Here is a 22,140-nt window from a genome sequence, read left to right as displayed (position 1 = left end):
TAAAACTTGGAGGGAATTTAATTTGAATGGAAGCAAGTACTTGTAGTTATTCGTCAATTTGTATTACCCACGAGCAAAACTATGATTTGACCACAAAATTCCCAGAAATTTAAGATACACCACTTCACGAATGAAATTTGTTTGAACTACAATTAAGACCATTCAATCCTCATAGAGCGCTCGCTGCGATCCTTGAGCGATCGCTGCGGCCCTTTGATCCCACCTTGGGCGCTCTCACGGCGCTCACCGCGCTCTCATGGCGCTCTCACGGCGCTCACCGCGCTCGCTCCGCGCTCTCTCTGCGCTCTCTCGGCGCTCGTTTTTTGATCGCCATCCTCGGCGCTGTCACGGCGAAGGTTTTGAGCATGTTTAAAACCATGGTGAGGCTAAGTTGACGGCGCGCATGGCACTCTCGCCGCGCTGTCGGCGCTCTCAATGGCGCTTAAGCCGCGCTATCGGCGCTCTTACGGCGACCTCATTTTGGCCAGATCACCGTGAGAGCGCGGCGAGAGCGCCGTGGGAGCACGGATGGAGCGTCGTCCAAGTGGAATGGGGGTATAAAGCACAATGTTAAAAACAATTGTCAATATCACGGTGCTTCTTGACAAGGCGGCCAAGCGCCGAGATTCCAAGGCACTGAAAACTTATTAATTACGGAACAAGTATAAGGAAAGTTGCTAGGGAAATCAATCTAAACAAGGAACGCTTGCTAGCTATTTGCTTTGCAAGAAACATGGCGTCATGTTTGCCCACATTCAGACAAGCCGTAAATTTGATGTGAAGGAGGTAAACTCGAGATTGGCCGTTGAAGTGAATAAGATGATACCATGCATATATCTTTGTTTTTCCTAATTGTGAAAATATGGTATTCTGTAATTTTCTGCCATTAAACTGAGGCTTTTATTCCAATCGTTCTCAAGAACAATATCGAATTAGGGATTCAGCTTGAGATGTTCGGCATCGTTTGCAATTTCTGTAGGTCCTTTTTTTCGTTCAGGGGCATAGTAATATCCGATTGCTCATAATTCCTACGCATATACTGATGAAATGTGAGCTTTGAAATTAGACAAAGATGATATTTGGTAAAGACGGTAAATAGTTTGTACAAAACGTTATTAGGGAAGGTTGCTATTAATATTATAAAAATGTTATCAAACGATCAGGAAAGTTGCGATGCATGTTGTCCAAAGTGATCTTTACACATAGGCAGTGCCGTCATCTTTAAATGATGGTGCCATTATTGTATCTTATTATTTGTATGGTTAAACTGCATTTTAAAAGTGTTGGTCTGATACCATTTTAAAACTGCGTACTTGAAGCATATCTTATTGATTACTCATGTCCCGTCGCTATTGTGTTGATAATCACCTTCGCATTTTAGTACTAAGGTTGTAATATTGTGTAACTCCACTAGAACTTGATAATTCTCACATCTTATCGCAGATGGTCGTCTTTTTCCTTAAAGCTAATTTATAAGGTGGAATCCATCTGAATTAATGCAAACAAAACGAATCAAAATGGACATAATCAGCGAATTTCAGAAGAGGCTAGGGTTCACTTAAATTTCTAATTAAAATGATCCATTCTTCTATGATGTTAACATCACTGAAAGATAAAGCTCGGATGACATTTAGCTTCCATATAGCTTTTAGGTTCTGTAGGTTGAAAACTAGTTGGGGGTAAGTCAGCAGTGGTGATGGCATAGTTAAGGTTTAAATTTGACCACTGACATACACCGAAACACCAAACATCGGCGCCGATCATAACCCTTTAATTCATTCCAGACCTCCCGTCCACAGCCGAATGTTTTGAAGATTTTGAAACATTCAGCTGGCGCAGCAAAACACAAGCCGACCGCGCCAAACTAGTGACCGAACCAATTGTAGTCATGATCGGGGAAAGGCCAGTGTAAGGGTTGCACGTCCTGCAGTAGGTGTTTGAAATGTTTAAGAGTGTCCCCTCTCGCCCGGAAAGTTGGCTGGTTGAGCGCATGCCATCTAAATGCGATGACGTATCTGTCGTTTAACCCTATCCAGACTGGGCTTTTTTGGTATATCTGGGACTGGGGGGGGGGGTGCTCATTCGCCCCCCCCCCTCATAACTTATGAACGGTATGATGTATCCTTCCCAAATTTGTAGGGAGTCATGTTCATGTAAAGTTTTATAATTCCTAGAATTTTGGTGACGTTGTGGCGTAATATGACGTAATTATGACGTCATTGATGTGATTTTATTGGCTAAATAGGGAATTCCCGTAATATCTAAAGTTATTAAACAAAATAGTATGTATTTTTGATTTTAAGGTATACCAGGACGTATTACGTAAATCGTGACTACGTTGACGTCAAAATGACGTCATTAAATGACGTCACGTGTTGTTAGCGACCCCTTGGGATCCGCCATCTTGGATCGGCCATTTTGAAATTTTCAAAAATACTTTTTTTCCACCTATGACTTATGATCGCGTTAGAATAAGCACGTCCACACCGTGTATTTTATTGTTTTGTAGTGTCACTTAGTTTTTTCTCCAATCATTTTCACAAGTAATGCCAATAGGTATTCTCTTCGAAAATTGCATGATAGGCAACTCTGAAGCAGTTTGTCACTGTTTATCAAGCCTTTGATGAAATTGCTCAGCTATATAAATCTATTATTTTTCTTCACCAACCATATCCCCACACTGTTCTAGCCCGAGCTATAATCTATAATGGAAATTATTTTCAGCCTCCAAATGACCTAGCTCAACATCTATTATGTACCAACTGTACACTGGCAACAGGCAATAGAATATATCATTCAAATAGACAATAGGTAAGAGCGGTGATGCCCAAAGGAAATTTGCATCGTGTAACAAGCCATTCACAGTTTTCCGCCTGGAGTCTGCAGTGAAAATCAGTGTTTAACAAGTTTTTTTTTTTTTTGCAAGAGGGCCAAGTTCCAAGACGCTGAAAAAAAGAAACAAAAATAAGGGAAGGTTGCTAGCGTAGTCCTCGTAAACATGGAGGTTTCCATGCATGTCACATGATGCCGTGTTTAAACAACAGCAGTTATGTCGAAATCTTATGTCAAAACACAAGACTAGTCGTTACAGTTAGCACGGTGATACGGCGGTGTTGATATGAGCTGTATGGATATTTTTATTAAATGCAAACATAATGGTGCTTTCCTTGTTTTATGATAGTCAAATCTCAAAACAAAGCTTCAACTGCGACCTTTGGAAATTAGTCATTCACCTTCGAGGAATAAAGAAGTATATTGTCAAAATTGCTTTTAATAGATTACTTGTATCCAGCCAACAGGTAATAGTATATTTTAAATGATTAGATTAAGTAAGTAAAGCACATTGTTAAACTAGATTTTCTTAAATCACGGTGCTTCTTGACAAGGTGGTCAAGCGTCGAGCTAGATTCAAGGACACTAAAAACTTAAGGACTAAGGATAAGGAAGGTTGCTGGGGAAATCTATCTAAACAAGGAAGGTTCCCAGCTACTTGCTTTGCAAGACACATGACGTCATGTTTGCCCACATTCAGTCAGGCCGTAAATTTGATGTGAAGGAGGTAAACTCGAGATTAGCCGTTGAAGTTAAAACGATGATATATGTCATGCATATATCTTTGCTTTTCTGAATTGTATAAATCTTCCATTGTGTAGTCAGGTTTCTGCCATGACATTGAGTCTTTTTTTCTAATCGTTCCTAAGATCAATGTCGAATAAGGGATTCAGCTTGAGATATTCGGCATTGATTGCAAATTTTGTGGGTCCTTTTTCGTTGAGGGGCATAGTAATATCTGATTGCTCATAATTCCTAAGCAGCCAGGTAATGATGAACTGTGAGCTTTGCAATTAGACATAGGTGATATTTGGTAAGGACGGCAAATAGTTTGTACAAATCGCAATTAAGATAGTGTGCTGTCAATATCATAAAAATGAGGCAATCAGGAAAGTTACTGTGCATGTTGTCAGAAGTGATATCTTAACATAGGCAGTGCTTTGAATAATGATTCTATCATTGTAACTTTTTATTTGGCATATTTTAACGGCGTTTGTTTCATACCATTTTAAAACTTTGTTTTGAAGTATCTCTTGTCAATAACTTTTTCCCCGTCGTTATCATGGTGATAATGGCCTTCGCATTTTAGTACTAAGTTTTTAACATGATAGTTTTAGTCGAATAGAACTTGATAATTCTTATCGGAGATGGTCTTCTTTTTCCTTCAAGAAAATATACCCATTTGGTGAAAGCCATCTGAATTAATTCAAAACAAGATAATCAAAATGGACATACAAATCAGCGAATTTCAAAGAAAGGGTTAATTCTTTAAAATGATCCATTCTTCCATGTTTTTTTTACACCATCGAGGGATCAAACTCGGATCATGGTTAGCTTAAATATAGCTTTAAGGTTGTGTAGGCTGGAACCAAGTTGGGAGTCAACCGTGGTTATGGTATGGTTATTTAAATTTGACTACTGACTTACTCCGAAACACCAGACGAGGCGCCAAACACAACCCGGCAACCCATTCCAGACTTTCCACCCACAGCTGGATGTTTTGAAGATATTCAGCTGGCGCGGCAAAACACAAGACGACCACGCCAAACACCTGTCGGCCTAAGCCAATTTAGCTCCCAAACCAATCCTAATCATGGTAGCGAAGCCATGTTCGGCTATGTGAAACAGGCCCGGGGGGCTTAAGGGTGCGCCCCAGGTATCTGTACCCAGGGACATGCTAGTGCAAGGGGGGGACGTCCTGCAGTAGGTGTTTGAAATGTTTGAGAGTGCCCTCCTGTCATCCGGACAGTTGGCTGATTGGGCGCGTGACATCTAAATACGATGGCGTACCTGCCGTCTGAAAATATTAAGGAAGGTTGCTAGGGTAGTTCTTATAAACAAGGAAGGTTGCTATGCATGTCCGATGACGTCATGTTTACACACAAGCGGCCATGCCACAAACATGTCAAGAAAGTAACTCCAGACTAGCCTGTTGAAATAACACGACCATGCTGTGCATGTTATCATTTTGAAGTGTCACAAGTGTCACCTAGTCTTTTCTCCTATCGTTTTATTACGAATGACTATATCAGATGAACTTCAGTTAGATATGGACCTTGGGGCGAGGCAATGGGGAATTTTATGTAACGAGAGGAAGGATGGTGGTGGTGGTGATAATGATGACGCAACGAAAAATAGGCAATGGAGTCTCCAGTGTGCTCTATTCTTTCAAGGCCAAAAACACAGTACACTAAAACACAGAAAGGAAGAAAATTAAATTAAGTTGTTAGGGTACTCGATAATTATTACAAGTAAGGTTTTTATGCATGTCACGTCACGTTAAAAAACAAGCAGTCGTGCCGCAGAATTTATCTCTATTTTGGCGATTAAGTTATTTAGCACCGGACACTGCATGCTTTTATTGGGTGGTTATACCAATGACCAGGCCTTATGACACCATATATACCTCGGGGTTGGCTCTAGGCAGAAATAGCAAAACCGACTGGCTGTTATGGCCCAGAAAAATTGTATGAAAATTATTTAATGCTTTCTTATCAACACAAATTAATAACTGCAACAAATTTTACTTGTTCTTACAGAAAAATACCGCATTAGGTTCATGTTTTATATGCCTTCATATTCTAGTTGGTCTAACAACAGTATCAAGTTGCGGAGATATTCTGAGATTTCCTTCGACAATCACCGTGCACGACTATGTACGACTCCAAAGTACGCTGTCAGCCCCTCTGACTGCAGTGACGGCTTGTGTCCGCATGAGAACAGACGAAGCTCACAGCGGAACATTGTTCAGCTACGCCACCCAGCGATATCAGAATGAATTTCTCTTCTTCGGTGATACGTCTCACACTACATTTTCAGTAGGTTCCGTTGTATTTTCTTATACCAAAAACGGTATTAAAGTTGTGAATAAAAATTCGCCTGGTTGCATTTATTCTTTCGGAATTTGCAGTTTATGATTTTAAAATGTTGTTAACGTTAAGACACACCAAAAAGTAATTTTTTATCCCCAAGGTTTCAATTCAATTCTCTGGCACTGGCTCCGTGGATCTACAAGTCTTGGATGGCATGTGGCACTTGGTTTGCTTCACATGGAAGAGTTCCAGCGGTGATTGGAAGATGTACACAGACGGGCGTGTTGTAGGTTCAGGTACTGGCTATGCTGTCGGAAGGTCAGTCAATCCAGGTGGTGTTTGGGTCCTCGGCCAGGAGCAAGATTCTCCCGGAGGATCGTTCCAAATTAACCAAGCCTTTAGAGGAGACATTTCAAGCTTCAACGTCTGGGACGATGCCATGACTGACTCACAAATATTACAACTACTTATAAACGTCACCGCTTACCGTGGAAGCGTGCTAGACTGGGAAACTGTTGGGAAACTAGTGTATGGCGAAGCGCAGTTGTATCGGGTGGAATGTGGTATGTGTTTCATTACATTTGCCAAAAAGATTGCGTTTGTCTTTATGACTGTTTGTTTGTCTGTGTGTTTGTTTGCTTGTTTGTTTGTTTGTTTAAACAGCTTACAGTAACTTGTTTGACCATTATGATAGTCAAGTGAGGGTCAGGAAAACGAAGATCAAATTGAGCCATTTAAACTACCGAATATACAATTTTGTATTCTCGACTTCGGTTGGCCTCGATTTTCTGTTTGGGCTCCCTATCTGTTGACCTAGGAGTCGACGGATCGTTGTCATTTTTTTGCATATTTCTTAAGTAGAAAAGTACACAATTTGATAATATTGTACATATAACATCAGGACCAATTTCAATAAGTTGTGATATGTCACTTAAACATTTGACATAAGGAGGGGGATGACGATTGTGCAAATAAAATCCAATTTCCAGAATTGTTTTCAAAAAATGGATAACTTAATTAAATTGATTGACTGGAAATTCATTTTGTGGCACTTTAGAAATGGACATGAAAATCATCAAATCATCAAGTGTGAAAGTTTTCTGGTCCAGCTAACTTGTTAGGATTCAATGCTTCAAGTGTATTCCTCGTCTCCTCTGTGACCTCTCTGTCCCTTTAGTAACGGTACGGACGGTCTGACCTTTATCCTAGAGATAGATTACAAGTCCAATGTTGTAAGAACGGTGGCAAACAAAATTGCTGATATATTCGCATACTCCTGATCTGTCTGGGCAATAGACCCATCTAACCTAACTGAGCTTCCAGCCTTTTGCCTAGCGTGTAGTCGTACGCGTGTGTTCACATATTTCCAGAATGATTCTTGATGCCCTTAACCAGTCTGTGCTCAAAGTCACTGCACTTTCGTGTAAGACTCCGAAGGGAGTTCCTTTCAATTGCGTAAGGTATATAGTCAGCCGGTGATTTAGCTTGCTTCCATTTTCCACATACATGCCTTTCTCTTCGTCTTCTTTGCCCTCATGACTAGGATATTCATGTATAGCTTGTCTGTCTAAACGAGAGCTGATTATCTGCCAGTGGCATGGTCTAGGATGTGCAATCATTAACTTTACACACCATAGTTATTCCGCGACCAAGATCCGTGTTAGTGCGCTACAAGAAATAGACGAAAAGGTTTCGAGCGCCTAGGTTAAGTTCACATTTCTCATAAGGTGCTGCTGACTGATATTAGATTCTAACCTGGCTAAAAGCGCATTGGATTGGTGTTTTCTTTGTGAAAATTGAGTTTGGGCCCGAACCCTACTTCCTGATATTCATCCGCGTTAATAGCAACGAGACCCTTTTGCCCGAGATTGATCTTTGTGGCATTCTTTGTCTGATGTTGCTTTGCCTTAGGAGTATAAAAAAAAAAAAAACTTTAAAAAATCTAGAATTTTCCTTATGATTGGTTCGATTAAACGTGGATTTGAAGAAACAAATCTCAATTGGTCATGCAGCGGAAGGGATATGTTTTCATCCCATACACAGTCACTTTGCTTCAGAATGATTCCCTGGGAGATCAAGAGAAGGTATCTAGACTCGGGGGCGTGAAGCCCTCAATTGAAACCTAAAATATTAAAAGTAAATTGGGGCGTGCCCCCTTAACAAAGAAATCAAAATGTGTGGACTTTATTGCCTCAAACTAGAAGGACACGCGTTGATGGATATTATGCATGCCACCAATGATACTAACCTATTTGTATGCAGTATGTTTATGATCAGATCTAGACCAGATAATGACTGACCGTAACGCCTGGGGGAGGAGAGCAAGCTTAGTCCGGCCAAGTCACCCAATATGATGATGATGATGATGTTTGTGATTATTATAAAATATATGGTAATATATCCATATTTCCAATGGTTTTCCAGAAATTTCACTCGGGCAAGATCGTTGCAACATCACTGACGATGAAATATGTAACACAGCCTACAACAACACGATAACAGAGCCTCACCGAAGTTCTGAGTTCGTCCCTGGGGCAGGTGACTCCCTTATATGTGACAACGGCTTGGCAGAAGGATGGTACCGGTTTGAGGCTCACAGTCAAAGCGTACAAATCCCGGAAGGTTGCGTGCCGGAGTACCATTGTGGAACACAGGTTCCCTTATGGCTTGACGGCACCCATCCCATTAGCAGCCAAGTAGCGGTCAAAGAAGTATGTGCCAACTATGGTGTTTCCGGTAACTGCTGTAGTCATAGGACTCAAATAAGAATTAAAAGATGCACTGCAGATGGAGGGAACGTGTTTTATGCGTATTGCCTGTCGCCTACATCTGGGTGCAGCCAAGCCTATTGTGCTGGTAAGTTACTTAATTTAACACTGCACGAAATGGCCTCGTATCCCGGCGTATACGTACAGGGATTCCTCCGGAAATATTCCATATCCCGGTGCGGATTTAGCGTATCCGATATAATTAACGGATACGCTAAATCCGCACCGGGATATGGAATATTTCCGGAGGAATCCCTGTACGTATACGCCGGGATACGAGGCCATTTCGTGCAGTGTAAGGTGTAGGAGAGTCATTACAGTTATTATAAATAGACAACAAAGAGTATTTCAGCATCTATCGGCATTAACTCAATTTAAAGATATTGGAGTCATTATAATTAATGAATTGATGAACGAGGCTTTTACAGGTTGTTGCAATGTTTCATTTGCAAGTTCTTGCCCGATGGCTAATTGCAACATGAAACAATTCAAAGAGAGGTTATACTCTGCAGATTCTGCGAGTTACATAGTTTTACCTATCATTGTCATGGCATCACTTGGATATACACAACCGAAATTTCTTTCATCTCGAAACGACGAATATTTGTCAATGGATGATGCTGGTTCAAACTTGAGATTTCGCCATATTTTCATAAACGTGAAAGAATGCATAGTGTCAGTTCTAAAAAAACTAGTAAATGTGTAAAATGTTTCAACCTCTTCTATTCTTATCAATTGTACACACAATACATGTATCCGCCACACCCTTAATTCAGTCGACCGATATTGATTCCTTATTCAGGACTCCATGTTTCAAGCTTTCCTTATTTTTTCTACATTGCAGGAAACCAATTGCCATGTCCTGCTGGTCACGTCTGGGGTAACGAGTATGGAAAATGCGTCAGTGAGTTTTTTTCGATTATTTTGGCACTAATAGCATATTCTACAATGACTGTTCTTTGATATCAATCATACTATCATGGGTAATTAATTATCTCTTATTGTGGGAAAGCGTGGGCTGTATATGAAAGTAATTTACATTTAGAATTTAACATATCTAACTCAATCCCCGGTAATTGCATTAACATACTATCGACGTTGCACCAATTTTACCCCGTTTCAGTTTTTGGTAACCATATTTTTAAAATACTTAAGTGCAAAAATACGCCCAAAGCCACACGCTTAGTCCTATAATATTCCTTTTCGTCCCATCCACTACCCAACCACCCCAGTTTCACCTATATTTTCAGGCTAATGGTATTTTTCGTCTGTTGCATCTCCTTCTAATTCTTAGGGTAGTTTTGACCTATGATACTTATGATACTTGTGCTATTTCATTATTATCTATAGAGATTTTTGGTAAGGTTCAATTGACACTAATCATGACAACTAGCGAACCAGAATCTATTTCTGTTACACGTCGACATCAGAGATTACCTTGCACATGTCAGTAAAAAAATGCAAAATATAAGACTGCTTAAATAAGGTAACATGTAACTCATCAAAATTTCTTGTCCACGACATTGTAGGCGCTTTGGATCGAACCCTTGTATATTATCGTCGGTAGCCACTATGGTAACAAGACCTTTTAAATTGCCACACAAGTAGCATGCAGTATAATACTTGAAAGGTATTTGTCAAATGCAACTAAATAATCAAGTGGTGGTAACAATGATGATGGGGTCATCTGGGTAAATATCCAATGCGTAACTACAATAAATTTCAGGTCCTTTGGTTTACATACGAGGGCACCGGAGGCCAAAATATTCGTTTTTGGGGCCAGAAAAAACCTCAATAAAATCGTTTTAAAGGCATTTATAAAAAAAATAAGAAAAAAAAACTCTGGGGGTATGCACTCCCTCTTCCTGCATACCAAATTCCATCCCAATTGGCCCAGGGACGACCGAGATTGATCGATTTGAAGATTCGACAGGGGGAGAAGGAGAAGGAGAAAGAAACATTACAAACACAATATGTACCGCCCATGCCTATAGCATGGGCGATACATATACATATTTGAATACTACAAGACGAACTTACTCCACTGACCATAAATAGACCATGACCACTCAGTCAATATAAACACTAAAAATCAACAATCGAATTCGGCTTGTAAATATAGAGGTCAGATATAGCAAATTATAATGCACTTAAAATATAGTGCAAATCGGAGCAGCATTGTCCAAGTACAGATCGATGTCCATTGCGCGATCATTTGCAGTGATTTATCATACATGTCATATAGGGAACAGCACTATTCCTGTTCCGTTCTGTTCTGTTCTACAGTACAACAAGTCCAGGTTATTTGAGGAGCGAGTCTGTTTGCCACTGATACTCTAACTGTTAGGCGGCAGGAGGTGACGGTATTGACTCGATGTTAAAAGAGAGTTAGCAAACTTCAAAGTCAGGTTCTCACGCCCCAGGTGGAGAGAGGATAAAGCGATTATCAGACCACCAAGACGGCAAAGATATCTATGAAAGATAACCGTTCCCAAAACAAAACAATCAAACAGAACACGTATAACTCTGAAAACTAACGCCAGCGCAATGATGACTTGGTTTATTATTCAATATTAAACAGTAAAACAAACAAACAGCCTTGCAGGTAACCATTGGTAACCTAAATTGCGCTGGAGGTCACAGTTAAATATAATACATTGAAAGAGAGAGATTACAGTCCGATAGTTTAAAATCGCAATTTCTATTGTATAATTAATTTCATCTGTTCGTTTACAGACCGAATTATTATTTTTGACCAAGATTGCATAATTCATTCGATACAAACGGTAGTAATATATCGATAAACTACATACATAAAATCAATTCCTACATTTCGTTCATTTCTAAAAAGGACACATTAAAACAATGACACGTTAATGCATTTCGTCTGCACCAAAATAAACACAAGAAAATCAAACATCTCGCAACTAATGACAGAACGCCCTCCAAATGTGTTAAACACTGTCCCAAATGCACATGAAGTCAAAGTCTAAACCTTTAACCGTCACCCTTTACTATAACGTTGGGTAACATAAATTCGGGATTTTTCCGATAATGGTTGACTGAAATCAATCTAGCAGAACAATAAACCATCCTTTTTTTCTATTATTCTGTCAGTATCATGTACTATCTTTGCACTAATCATATATATGGTAGATGCACAATAAATGGTATTGTTACGTTGTCAATATCAATATTTCTTTTTTACTCAGTTACACATGTCAAGTTTTTGAGAGTCCAAGAAATGCAGCGGATTTTCTTTAAGATATAGTTATTGAGTATGCAACTTAGATTGAAAAAAAAACAAAAAAAACATATGATCATTTAAATCATCCCTCAAGTTATCTACATACCAAAAGCCATGAAGATACGACAACCCCTTTTTTACTTATTTTATTTCAAAGCTTGAAGCAAAATTTGCTCCCTGAAGGAGATCAATCATACACAACTTACTCTCCCTCTAAAGAGCTATATAACACTAAAAATATGGTTATAGGGCATGTTCAGAACACGAGATATCAAAATCGGATATTCAGCTGCAATACCATAGCAAGTCGCTAGGGGGTGTCCAAATCTAATCATCTTAATGTTTTATCAAAACTTGCCTACCTAAAAAACATGTTGACAATTCATCCAGACATTCTTGATTTATAGTGTCGACATACTGAGACACCACCACACGCACAAACGCTGTCCGAAACATAACCTTCTAGGCAGAGATAATAATTATGTTCAACTTGAAGCGGGTGTAAAAATATTCCGAAATTGCAGTGAACAAGAGTGGAGAACAAATCCCCCAAAGTGCTGTCAGATGTTCAAATATGAGATGTGAAAGATTCTAATGTCTTCGAATGAAAAGTTTTAAAGCTTTTCAGACAATGACCTGCAAACTTGAGTCTAACAGTTGTGCAGTTCCGTTGATATCAGTAGTTGCCTTTAGCATATATCGATAAATGTCCCATCTTTCTCATAAAGCGGACATACTTTATGCAGAAGATAAAGGTTAACTAGCGCTCAGAAGATGAAATTTGCAACGTTGCCAAAATATGGTGCCACCTATGAGGCTTGATAGTTTTCTCAGAAATTTTGAGATTTTGGTATGTTGATTGGTATTGCAAATGAGGTAATGGAAATTGATAAAAGACTGTTTTGAAATTAACAGCTATGGGAAAATGTGTGGCATTGGCACCGACATCTACATGCCCCCCTTTTTCCTAATCATTGAGTGAATAGACAGTGGTTCAAGATCAAGGGGTCAACGTTCGACTTCTTGGCCCCACCTTGTATGGCATTCAATTTTGGAACGCTATCTCAACGGAAGTAACGTACTGTTGTACCACATAAAACATAGCTTTTCGTATGATATTAACCCTATCTAGACGGGGGGGGGGGGCGCCAACTTTGACATCGTATAACTGTCAAACGACGTATGGTAGGACAACCAAACTTGGTGACTTTTCCTAAAATCTAAATGGCAACAATATTATGATAAAATTATAAGTTTATCATTTTTAATGTTGCCATGGCAACGGGTTTCTGAAGAGGCATTTTATGCAAATTTCACTAATTTCGATTTAAACATAGTTGTTTCCAATGTTTTCTTGCTCAACCACACTTGTTTCCTACATGAATAACATCATATGTGATTTAATGTAACTGTCATGATTTAGTATTCATAAATTATGCTAATTTGATGACGTCATCGCTCGAAATCCAAGATGGCGGACAAGATCATCATTTTTTGTATAAACAGGCTTTCTTGCCTTTAAATTCGCCATAACCTGGAATTTTCGTAGCCAGAAACATTTAGATTAGTGTTTTAAGTCTATTTTGATTGTTATTTGGGGTCATACATGGAAAAAATGTATTTAAAAAAAATTCAAAATGGCCGATCCAAGATTGCGGATCCCAGGGGGTCGCTAACAATACATGACGTCACTCTTCGACGTCAATTTTACGTCAACTTAGTCACCAAATGTCTTTGTATACCTTTAAATCAATAATATGCACTATTTTGTCTAATACTTTTAGATATTATGGGAATTCCCTATTTAGCCAATAAAATCACATCGATGACGTCATAATAGCGTCAGATTACGTCATAACGTCACCAAAATTACAGGAATAATGAAACTTTACGTGAACATCACCCACTGCAAATTTGGTGATGATAGAGTATACGGTTCGGAAGTTATGAAGGGGGGTCGAAAGAGCCCCTCCCCCCCGATCCAAGAAGTCTTAAAAAAGCCCGGTCTAGATCTGATAAGGTTAAAATATATTCATGTCAGCTTTCATGGCACTGACCTATTCTTTTCAAATTACAGATGAAACTCCATCAATCACCGAGAATCCTGTCCTACACCCACCTGTCATCAACCTTACTACATGGAAAGTGACCTTTACATGTGAGGTCAAATACGACAAGGACTTCGACGATGGTTCACGGTTTGCGGTCAAGTTCTTATTCGACCATGTTGAATATCCGGAGGTCAACGATGCTACAGAGTCCCCACTAGATCCAACCAAGAAAACAGTCAAGCTTGATGCAAAGTATTTGGGTGAATTTGTCTTATTTGGCACCCACAAATGGCATTCAAAAATGGGGAAAACGGTGAGTGAAGTTTTTTGGGGTGGCTGAATTTTTTCTACAGCGGGTATCCTTAAATTATAAAAAGAATGTTGATTGATTTCCTGATGCAATTTACATCTTTGTTTCTCGTTTCTGAAGTTTTTTGTAAACACAATTTCGTACTGCAGCGAAATGTGGGGGCTTGGTTTAAAACGGTATATTCGCATGAAAATATTTTCTAATGCTAGTTCTCAGCCTGCACTTACGGCTAATTCATTGTGCACATCATGCGATTGATGTATGTGCTATTGTGTAATATTTAGCACGGTTATTGATCTATTATTACAGTAAGCATATAATAAGCCCATCGCTACTTTCCCTAGGTCTGTTTGAAGTTCCCATATCCACATAGTTAGGGGCTCCACCCATGTTGGGTATATTTAAAGCTTAAAGTTATCTAGCAGTTCTTACCAAAGTAAAAACCATTGGTAAGATTAACGCACGTTATTAGTGGCGTGTGGATGATGAAATAATGTTCTTTCTTTTTCTTTTCTTGCTATTGTCATTTACTATAAACGTGACATTTATGCCGTTTGTTTATTACTGTCATGTTTACATGTTCTACACATCTGTTGTCTGCCTTCCAGGTCTCTTGTCTTGTGCACGCCTACTGGAAAGACTTTAAACATAAGAAGAGTCGTGATCTCCACAGTAATGGATACTATGCTGGCATCAAGGTCATTATGTCTTCTTAATTTTCCACACTTACCAAATGATTCGGTAAAATTGCTACGACACTATACTATTAGGTAAATATGCCATACACATTTTGGTAAACATAATATATGGTCAAACTGCAAATTATCGAAAATTGTATTTTGTAGTAAAGCATGACAAAAATCCGAACTAGATTCTCTTTACATTTGCGCTATGTACCATAGAAAAAATTCAGATCATTTAGTCCGAAATAAGCAGTTTTGCCCTGAAAATGGCCAAAAAACTGCATAAAATCATGCATTTTCAATGTCTTTATAAAGTTGTGAAAAAACGCGGGTATTTCTCCACTCTACCACTGTGTGTGTTTTAATTTTTGAGACCAGTATGAAGTAGAGAAAAAGAAGAAACATAATGGATAACAATATAACGTTGGGTAACTTAAATTCGGGATTTTTCCGATAATGGTTGACTGAAATCAATCTAGCAGAACAATAAACCATCCTTTTTTCTATTATTCTGTCAGTATCATGTACTATCTTTGCACTAATCATATATATGGTAGATTTTGTCTCTAGTCGTGCTGACACCATAATATTTTAACTTAAAACTACCGTCCGCCGCACGCACAATGACGGTGCTGTCGGACAGGGGTGCACATTAATTCGGGAGAGAAGATTCGTCTTGAATATCTTACCGCTAATCACATTTTATACAGCAGCTATTCGTTCCATCCTTGGCTTGAGGAGAGTGCTATGGATATAGATGTGTCCAAGTAAAAAAAAGAATACACGGAAAAACGGCCGTACCGCACACATCAGGCCTTTGCTAACATCCCGTTTGTTGAGTCGGTAGAACGTCACTCAAAGTCGATCCCTACCGTCATGGCAACGTGTACATTATTCATGGCAAGTTAGCTGGATGCCGTAGCAATGGTTATACTACTATGTCCATGTGTTCCTTGTTGTGTTAGGAGCAAACTTTGAAGAAAATATCGTCTTCAGTCCACTATCACACGCAACATTTAGACAAAAAAGTGTTCCTCACAAACCTTTTGTCGTCTGCTTGACGACAGGATTCTGGGTAACAATATGGCGGCGGGAAAATACACGTGCCGTAGGTTGTAGCAAAAAAGAGGAGTTTTGATGATTGATCACACTTAGAATCCAGTTGCAGGTTAGCAAAAGAGATTGTAATAAGTTGTCTTGTAAATAATTGTGTTTAGCAGGCAGGAGATGTGAGATTTGTCTTATAAACCAGCGAACAACCGTGCAGTGTGAGTCTCCCACGAAGCCTCCAGACTCTGTCAATAAGCGACGGAGAGTTTTTGACGTCGCCAACTTCTTATGCATGGTTATCAAAGCTTTTCAGACAGTGTTCTGAATGCGTTAGTCTGTCAAGTTTGCATTTCTAGCGGTATTACTGATGTTGCATCTAGTACATATCCCTAAATACCCCGTTTTCGAAAAATCCCGAATTTAAGTACCCCACGAATTTATGTTACCCAACGTTACTCATAGTGTGATATTCATAGTGTGGCCTATCGTATTTTATTCTAAAATGCTATTAGTTGTCATTTGATAGTACGTTATTTGTCAAGACCATACCATTATGTAACAAGCGTATTTGTAAATTACCCTGGATTCCCGTAGTAATGTGCAAGACACTTTAAACACTTTTAACGCCTTTTTTTTAGTTCACTTAAATACTTGATAGATTCGTTTGTCGTCTATCATGGCTTGTTTATGATTTCGGTAAAAAAAAACGTATCTTCTCTTTAGATAAAATCTGCCCGACAAAACATTGGCGTATAGATTGTGTTTTCATCCTAAAACAAATGTGTGCATTGCCCTTTAAATAATGTCACAAAGGTCAACGTTTATTGAAGTGCTGTTATTGTAAGACTGTCTCCCAGAAAAGACACTCAGTATACCTAAGGGTTTGCAGCTTCAGGTTGAGACCCTAGACTGCAGTGTGTTATATCTTTTTCCAGTTGTAGATGGATCATGCACCCCAGAAAGTAATACAGTTGCTTGGCTTGTTGGGGATATGCATTTTTTTTCATGAGCTGTATAGACTTTAACATTTTAAGAAATTGATAAATGAGCGCATATGTCAAACGTCAGGTTTATATGTTATATAATGTAAATTTGTAAACTTTGCTTAAAATATCATAAATTATGTTATTCCAGGCTGACAAAACGCACTTGGAGATACCAGAAGGAAAATCTGACACTATAAAGCTTCACAGCACAGTACCGTTCCTGTGTGATGATAAGTTGTGGTTTCATGAAAACAACTGTGTCATTGATATTGGGATAGAAGTAAGCGATGACGTCACCCCCGAGATTGACTGTGCATTTCAAATAAGAGCCACAAATTGGAACCCAACAACTCTTCGAGCTGAGTCGGAGGAAAAGACCATATATGCTACACAAGACCCGATAGATGGTGATCGCGTGAACGCGCTGGTTTTCAAAATATTTCCTAATGCACATTTTCATCATGACATCGAGGGCGATTTTGTCCCAAGTACATACAGTGGCTACACTCCAGATGACATTCATGTGAGTGATGTCAAAATATCTTGACACATTGATATTTTAAAAGATTTTAAGCGATAAAAACAAAAATTAGAATCTGAGAAATTGTACCCACTTTTTGTATCCAAGGGTATACTGAAAATAAGTATTAGTATATAATATTAAATATATACAGAATTTACTTAAATGTTATTTTCTAGACTACTAATCTAATTTGCAAAATCGTTCTAGTTCATTCATATGTATTGAAACTGACTCATTTATGTTAAACTTTATGTTATGTTAAACTATCTAAGTATAACATCATTCTGATATTTCCCTGCAAGTTTTAATCCTTTTTTGTCATCCAAAAACAATGTCTAAGGATATCACGAGTGATATATTGTTTTTACGGATAACGGAGTAACAACATATATTATGCAGGCTAGGCAAACTGATAACTTTATTATCAGCCTGGGGTTAAAAATATATTTTAGAAGCGCTTTTTAGATAGGAAGACAGCTTTGATTTTGGTGTGTTTTTTTGTTCTAATAAAGGTTGAGGTGAAAACCATAGATGGGGGACAACCTGGCCATTGCAAGGGTGTCACCGACCCACACTACACTACCTTTGACGGCAAGTAAGTATACGAAAGACTACATATAATCTTATTTCTCCATTCAATATATTCGTCACTAGTAGATATTTCCAAGCAAATCCATCATAATTTATATCGAATAAGTAAACTGAATTAAATTTATATGGCATGATTTCGATGCAAAAGAACTTTTTTTATTTCCCTATTCCTTAGATGTCGCACCCTTTCGCATGTTGTTAATGTCCACCCCCTTGAAATAGATAAAGTGCGGTACAAGAACTTCCCTGTGTGCAAAATAACTTGTAAGTTGTGCATGTCAAACACATTTGAAGACGAAATACATTTTATTTCAAATTTTAATCTGCCCCTTCTTTGATCACGAATGAAGCGACTTGTTCAAAGAAGCCAGCAAATTCCATCATTTCTGAAAGTTAACAAAAAAAGATAACACTATTATCTTCCTAAAATCACAAATTCCACACATTACAGACAAGTGGAATCATTCGTCTTCCATTGTCTTGAAAAAAAGTCGAACCAAATAAGTTAGAATTTCGAATTTTTTTGTGGAGGCACAAGCTTACAAAATTGTTTTCGGTCTGTGATCACCGTTTGTCATAGCAAGGTTATTTTTTTTAAAAGACGGATGTTCGCCTGGTGAAGGCCTTAGTCTCGTGATTCTTTCAAGTTAACAGTTACACCAGTTAAGTAGGTCATCGATCTGCAATCGACCTGCGTGCCGACATGCTAGACCGTGCTAACGGGATATAGAGCGACTGGCGGTCATAAACAGATTTACACGGACGCATTGCAGAAACTCTTGTGAAATTTTGGAAAGCTTGCAAATCGGGCGTAAAATACACTTTCAAGCTTCTCGGTGAAGCTTCCACAAAAAACAAACAGGCAGCACGCAGAGAAACAACACTGCTTTTAATGTTAAGGGAAGTAAATGATAATAGACTTACTTGACTACCTTGACGCCCCCTTGTCGTCCGATCTAAATTAGGCAGTTAGCCTCGGTCAGCAGCCTAAAATAATAGATTAACATAAAACTATATTATCAGACTAAAAATATGATTAAATGTGAACTTATACTGAGTAGAGCAGGCACGATTTTACTTTTCATTATTAAACATGACATTGTTGTTTCTGCTTTCCATCCTTTGCAGATATTACACGATTTTGTTCTTGGGCGAATTCCTATTTTATAAAAGCCAAGAAAGAAACTTTGAGGTGAGTTCGTATTCTATTTGCGCGGTATAAACACCCCTCGAAGAAAACAGAACAGCTTCGGAGACACACAACGGCAGTCTGTATTACATCGAACGTTTGGTCTCATTAAACATTTGCAAAAAACTCAAAGACTCATGATTGTTGTTTCAGTGCAAACATTGGCATTTATCTGTTGGAACCTCTACCAGTTGTATTTAACGCTCAATTGTACGCTTTCCAGGTCCAAGTACGTACTTGGTACTGTGGTGACCGAGGAGCTACCTGCCATTGTGCTGTCGCTGTCCGTGAAGGAAATGACATCGTGATCATAGACCTTTGCCACGTGGGTTGGGGTAACCATCACTACGCCTATCCAAAAATCACAGAAAAAACAGCAGGTAAAGAGGAAGGTATCCTGTCACCGGGGGTAGCAGTCTACAGGGATGCAACAAACAAAAGATTTGAAGTACGCATTTCTATCTCCTTTAAAACAGGTATTGTAATTTAGTAGAAATATTGACTGAGGAACTCCCTGGTTAGTAATAGAAGGTAATTAGGCAAATCAGATTCTAATTTGCCTCGTTAATGATTTTTTTAAACCAACTGCATTCCATGATAGCTGTCGACTTCGCCACATTTCTACCATTATTGTTCATCTGCGCAGAATAATGACTCCGCCAGGAAGAAAAAAACAGCAATTTGTAGAGTTTGAAAATGAATTTCTAATCCAGATATGACGTTTTGACTTAGAACTGACTGAGGTAAACGATGTAATTTTTTTTTCGAAATCAGACAAAAATCAATTTGTGCGTTGATGTCATTCATAATGCTAATTTGCTGTGTTCTTAGTGAGATATCTCTATAAAGGCCTAACACAATCACCTTTCCGATCGTTCCAAGCGTAAAGTTTTCTGGCTAATATATAGCATTAGTACAAAGCAAATACAAGTCACCAACAAGATGGAACGAAATGGTTAAATGACGAAAGGTAAAATCCGGAAAGTATCCCTAAATTAACCAATATCAAGTAAGCGTTATGCTCTATTTTGTTTAGCAGGATCAGTCTATTATGTTTATTAAAAAATGCGGTATTTTTTTCTAGATCTTTATGCCCTCTGCTACCTCTGTGGTGGCCGAAATAAACAAGTGGGGTATCGATGTCCATGCATATGCACCTGCTACTGATCGGAGAAATACCTTAGGGTTATGTGGAACATGGGATGGGGACAGCGGAAATGACTTTACCCAACGTTCCGGCATCGTTACAGGTGACGAAAATGAATTTGGCAACAGCTGGAGGTAAGAAACACTTTGAAATAATTTACTGGAACTGCGCTGAAATTAAAACAAAAAAACATGAAACTGCTATCTAAGTAATTTCCATACCTAATAAACGACAACTACATGGAAAAGAGATATTAAATGTACATAATCAGCAATCTGTAACTCCCTTAGGTAACATACATTTTTACTTGCGTAATGTGTTTTTACTACTACTGTAATTATTACTGAGTTCTATCTGTATTGTGAGAGGCACTAGATATTTAAAAGAGATATTAAATGTACATAATCAGCAATCTGTAACTCCCTTAGGTAACATACATTTTTACTTGCGTAATGTGTTTTACTACTACTGTAATTATTACTGAGTTCTATCTGTATTGTGAGAGGCACTAGATATTTAAAAGAGATATTAAATGTATATAATCAGCAATCTGTAACTCCCTTAGGTAACATACATTTTTACTTGCGTAATGTGTTTTACTACTACTGTAATTATTACTGAGTTCTATCTGTATTGTGAGAGGCACTAGATATTTAAAAGAGATATTAAATGTATATAATCAGCAATCTGTAACTCCCTTAGGTAACATACATTTTTTACTTGCGTAATGTGTTTTTACTACTACTGTAATTATTACTGAGTTCTATCTGTATTGTGAGAGGCACTAGATATTTAAAGACAAACATTTATTCGTTATTTGCTTGAAGTCATATTCAAATCTAAAGATTTGTATATATCGTAACTAAAAATAGTTGAGAACGATAGTTTTAAGCAATTGCTCAAGAGTTAAACAGAAAATTCAAATGCATCTTTAAGCTCAAAATTCATGATTAAGGTGGACATCTCTTTACTACTTCTAATCCATGTTCAACAATTTACTTGATTTGATGATTTCTTTTGGCAATATAATATCAGCTGATAGTTTCATTGTATCTTATGTTAGTATTAACATGATCAGACATACTAGTAAGTCATACCAAACTTTTTTTTTCATCTTCTAGAGTCCCTCGTGGAACAAGCTTATTCGATGTCGCATGCCCGGAGATAGATCCAAACGCCACTGAAACGGTTCGGTCATGCAATTGTGAAGATGGCGGTAATATCCGTTGCCGATATGACGAAAATGCAAAACGGAATACTCTTCGCGGTATCAATAACGAAGCAATTCCGCAGAAGGACTCCGCCAATCTTCAATGTGGGGATACAGCACGACGTTCTAGAAGATCAACCCATGACGACACCTTCTACTCAGATGACATTGATGAAAGTGAAGGGTACGTCTTTGACTACGGAAACAACCAGCCCCCACCTCCTGTCGCTCAATGGCCAACTCCTACTCTCCAACTCACCGAGGCAGATGCCGTGAGACACTGTAGACAGGTCATCATGAACTCTTCGATGTCAGCTGTATGTGCCAACCTAGGCGTGGATATATTTGCTCCTGTTGAAGCGTGTGTCGAGGATATAAAGGTGAAAATGTAATGTGTGTTACCTTTGCATTCTGTTTCCTACATATTTCGAAAGCGTTTGAAAATACATTACAGTAATCTGAAGCGCACTCAGTTGATATTTCTATAACGGTAAACTTACTTTTGCACACTCTAATCTAGT

General features: G+C 38.5%; 1 protein-coding gene across 3 annotated transcripts in view; it reads left to right on the top strand.

Moving 5' to 3' along the window:
- LOC136447509 (von Willebrand factor D and EGF domain-containing protein-like) overlaps window positions 1-22,140 on the top strand; it is a 40,299-nt gene that overhangs the window by 9,391 nt on the left and 8,768 nt on the right. For 2 of the 3 annotated variants that reach the window (XM_066446505.1, XM_066446504.1), the window contains exons 2-13: window positions 5,638-5,870; window positions 6,025-6,427; window positions 8,289-8,720; window positions 9,477-9,536; window positions 13,957-14,243; window positions 14,849-14,938; window positions 17,108-17,482; window positions 17,995-18,077; window positions 19,202-19,265; window positions 19,486-19,710; window positions 20,347-20,543; window positions 21,531-21,999. In XM_066446505.1, coding sequence (XP_066302602.1) covers window positions 5,638-5,870; window positions 6,025-6,427; window positions 8,289-8,720; window positions 9,477-9,536; window positions 13,957-14,243; window positions 14,849-14,938; window positions 17,108-17,482; window positions 17,995-18,077; window positions 19,202-19,265; window positions 19,486-19,710; window positions 20,347-20,543; window positions 21,531-21,999 — 2,918 coding nt within the window. The remainder of the gene's footprint in view (window positions 1-5,637; window positions 5,871-6,024; window positions 6,428-8,288; window positions 8,721-9,476; window positions 9,537-13,956; window positions 14,244-14,848; window positions 14,939-17,107; window positions 17,483-17,994; window positions 18,078-19,201; window positions 19,266-19,485; window positions 19,711-20,346; window positions 20,544-21,530; window positions 22,000-22,140) is intronic. The other variant, XM_066446506.1, reaches the window with a different exon arrangement.

Source organism: Branchiostoma lanceolatum, chromosome 13 (assembly GCF_035083965.1).
Source record: "Branchiostoma lanceolatum isolate klBraLanc5 chromosome 13, klBraLanc5.hap2, whole genome shotgun sequence".
Lineage (NCBI taxonomy): Eukaryota > Metazoa > Chordata > Leptocardii > Amphioxiformes > Branchiostomatidae > Branchiostoma > Branchiostoma lanceolatum.
This window is presented reverse-complemented; position numbering and strand designations above follow the sequence as displayed.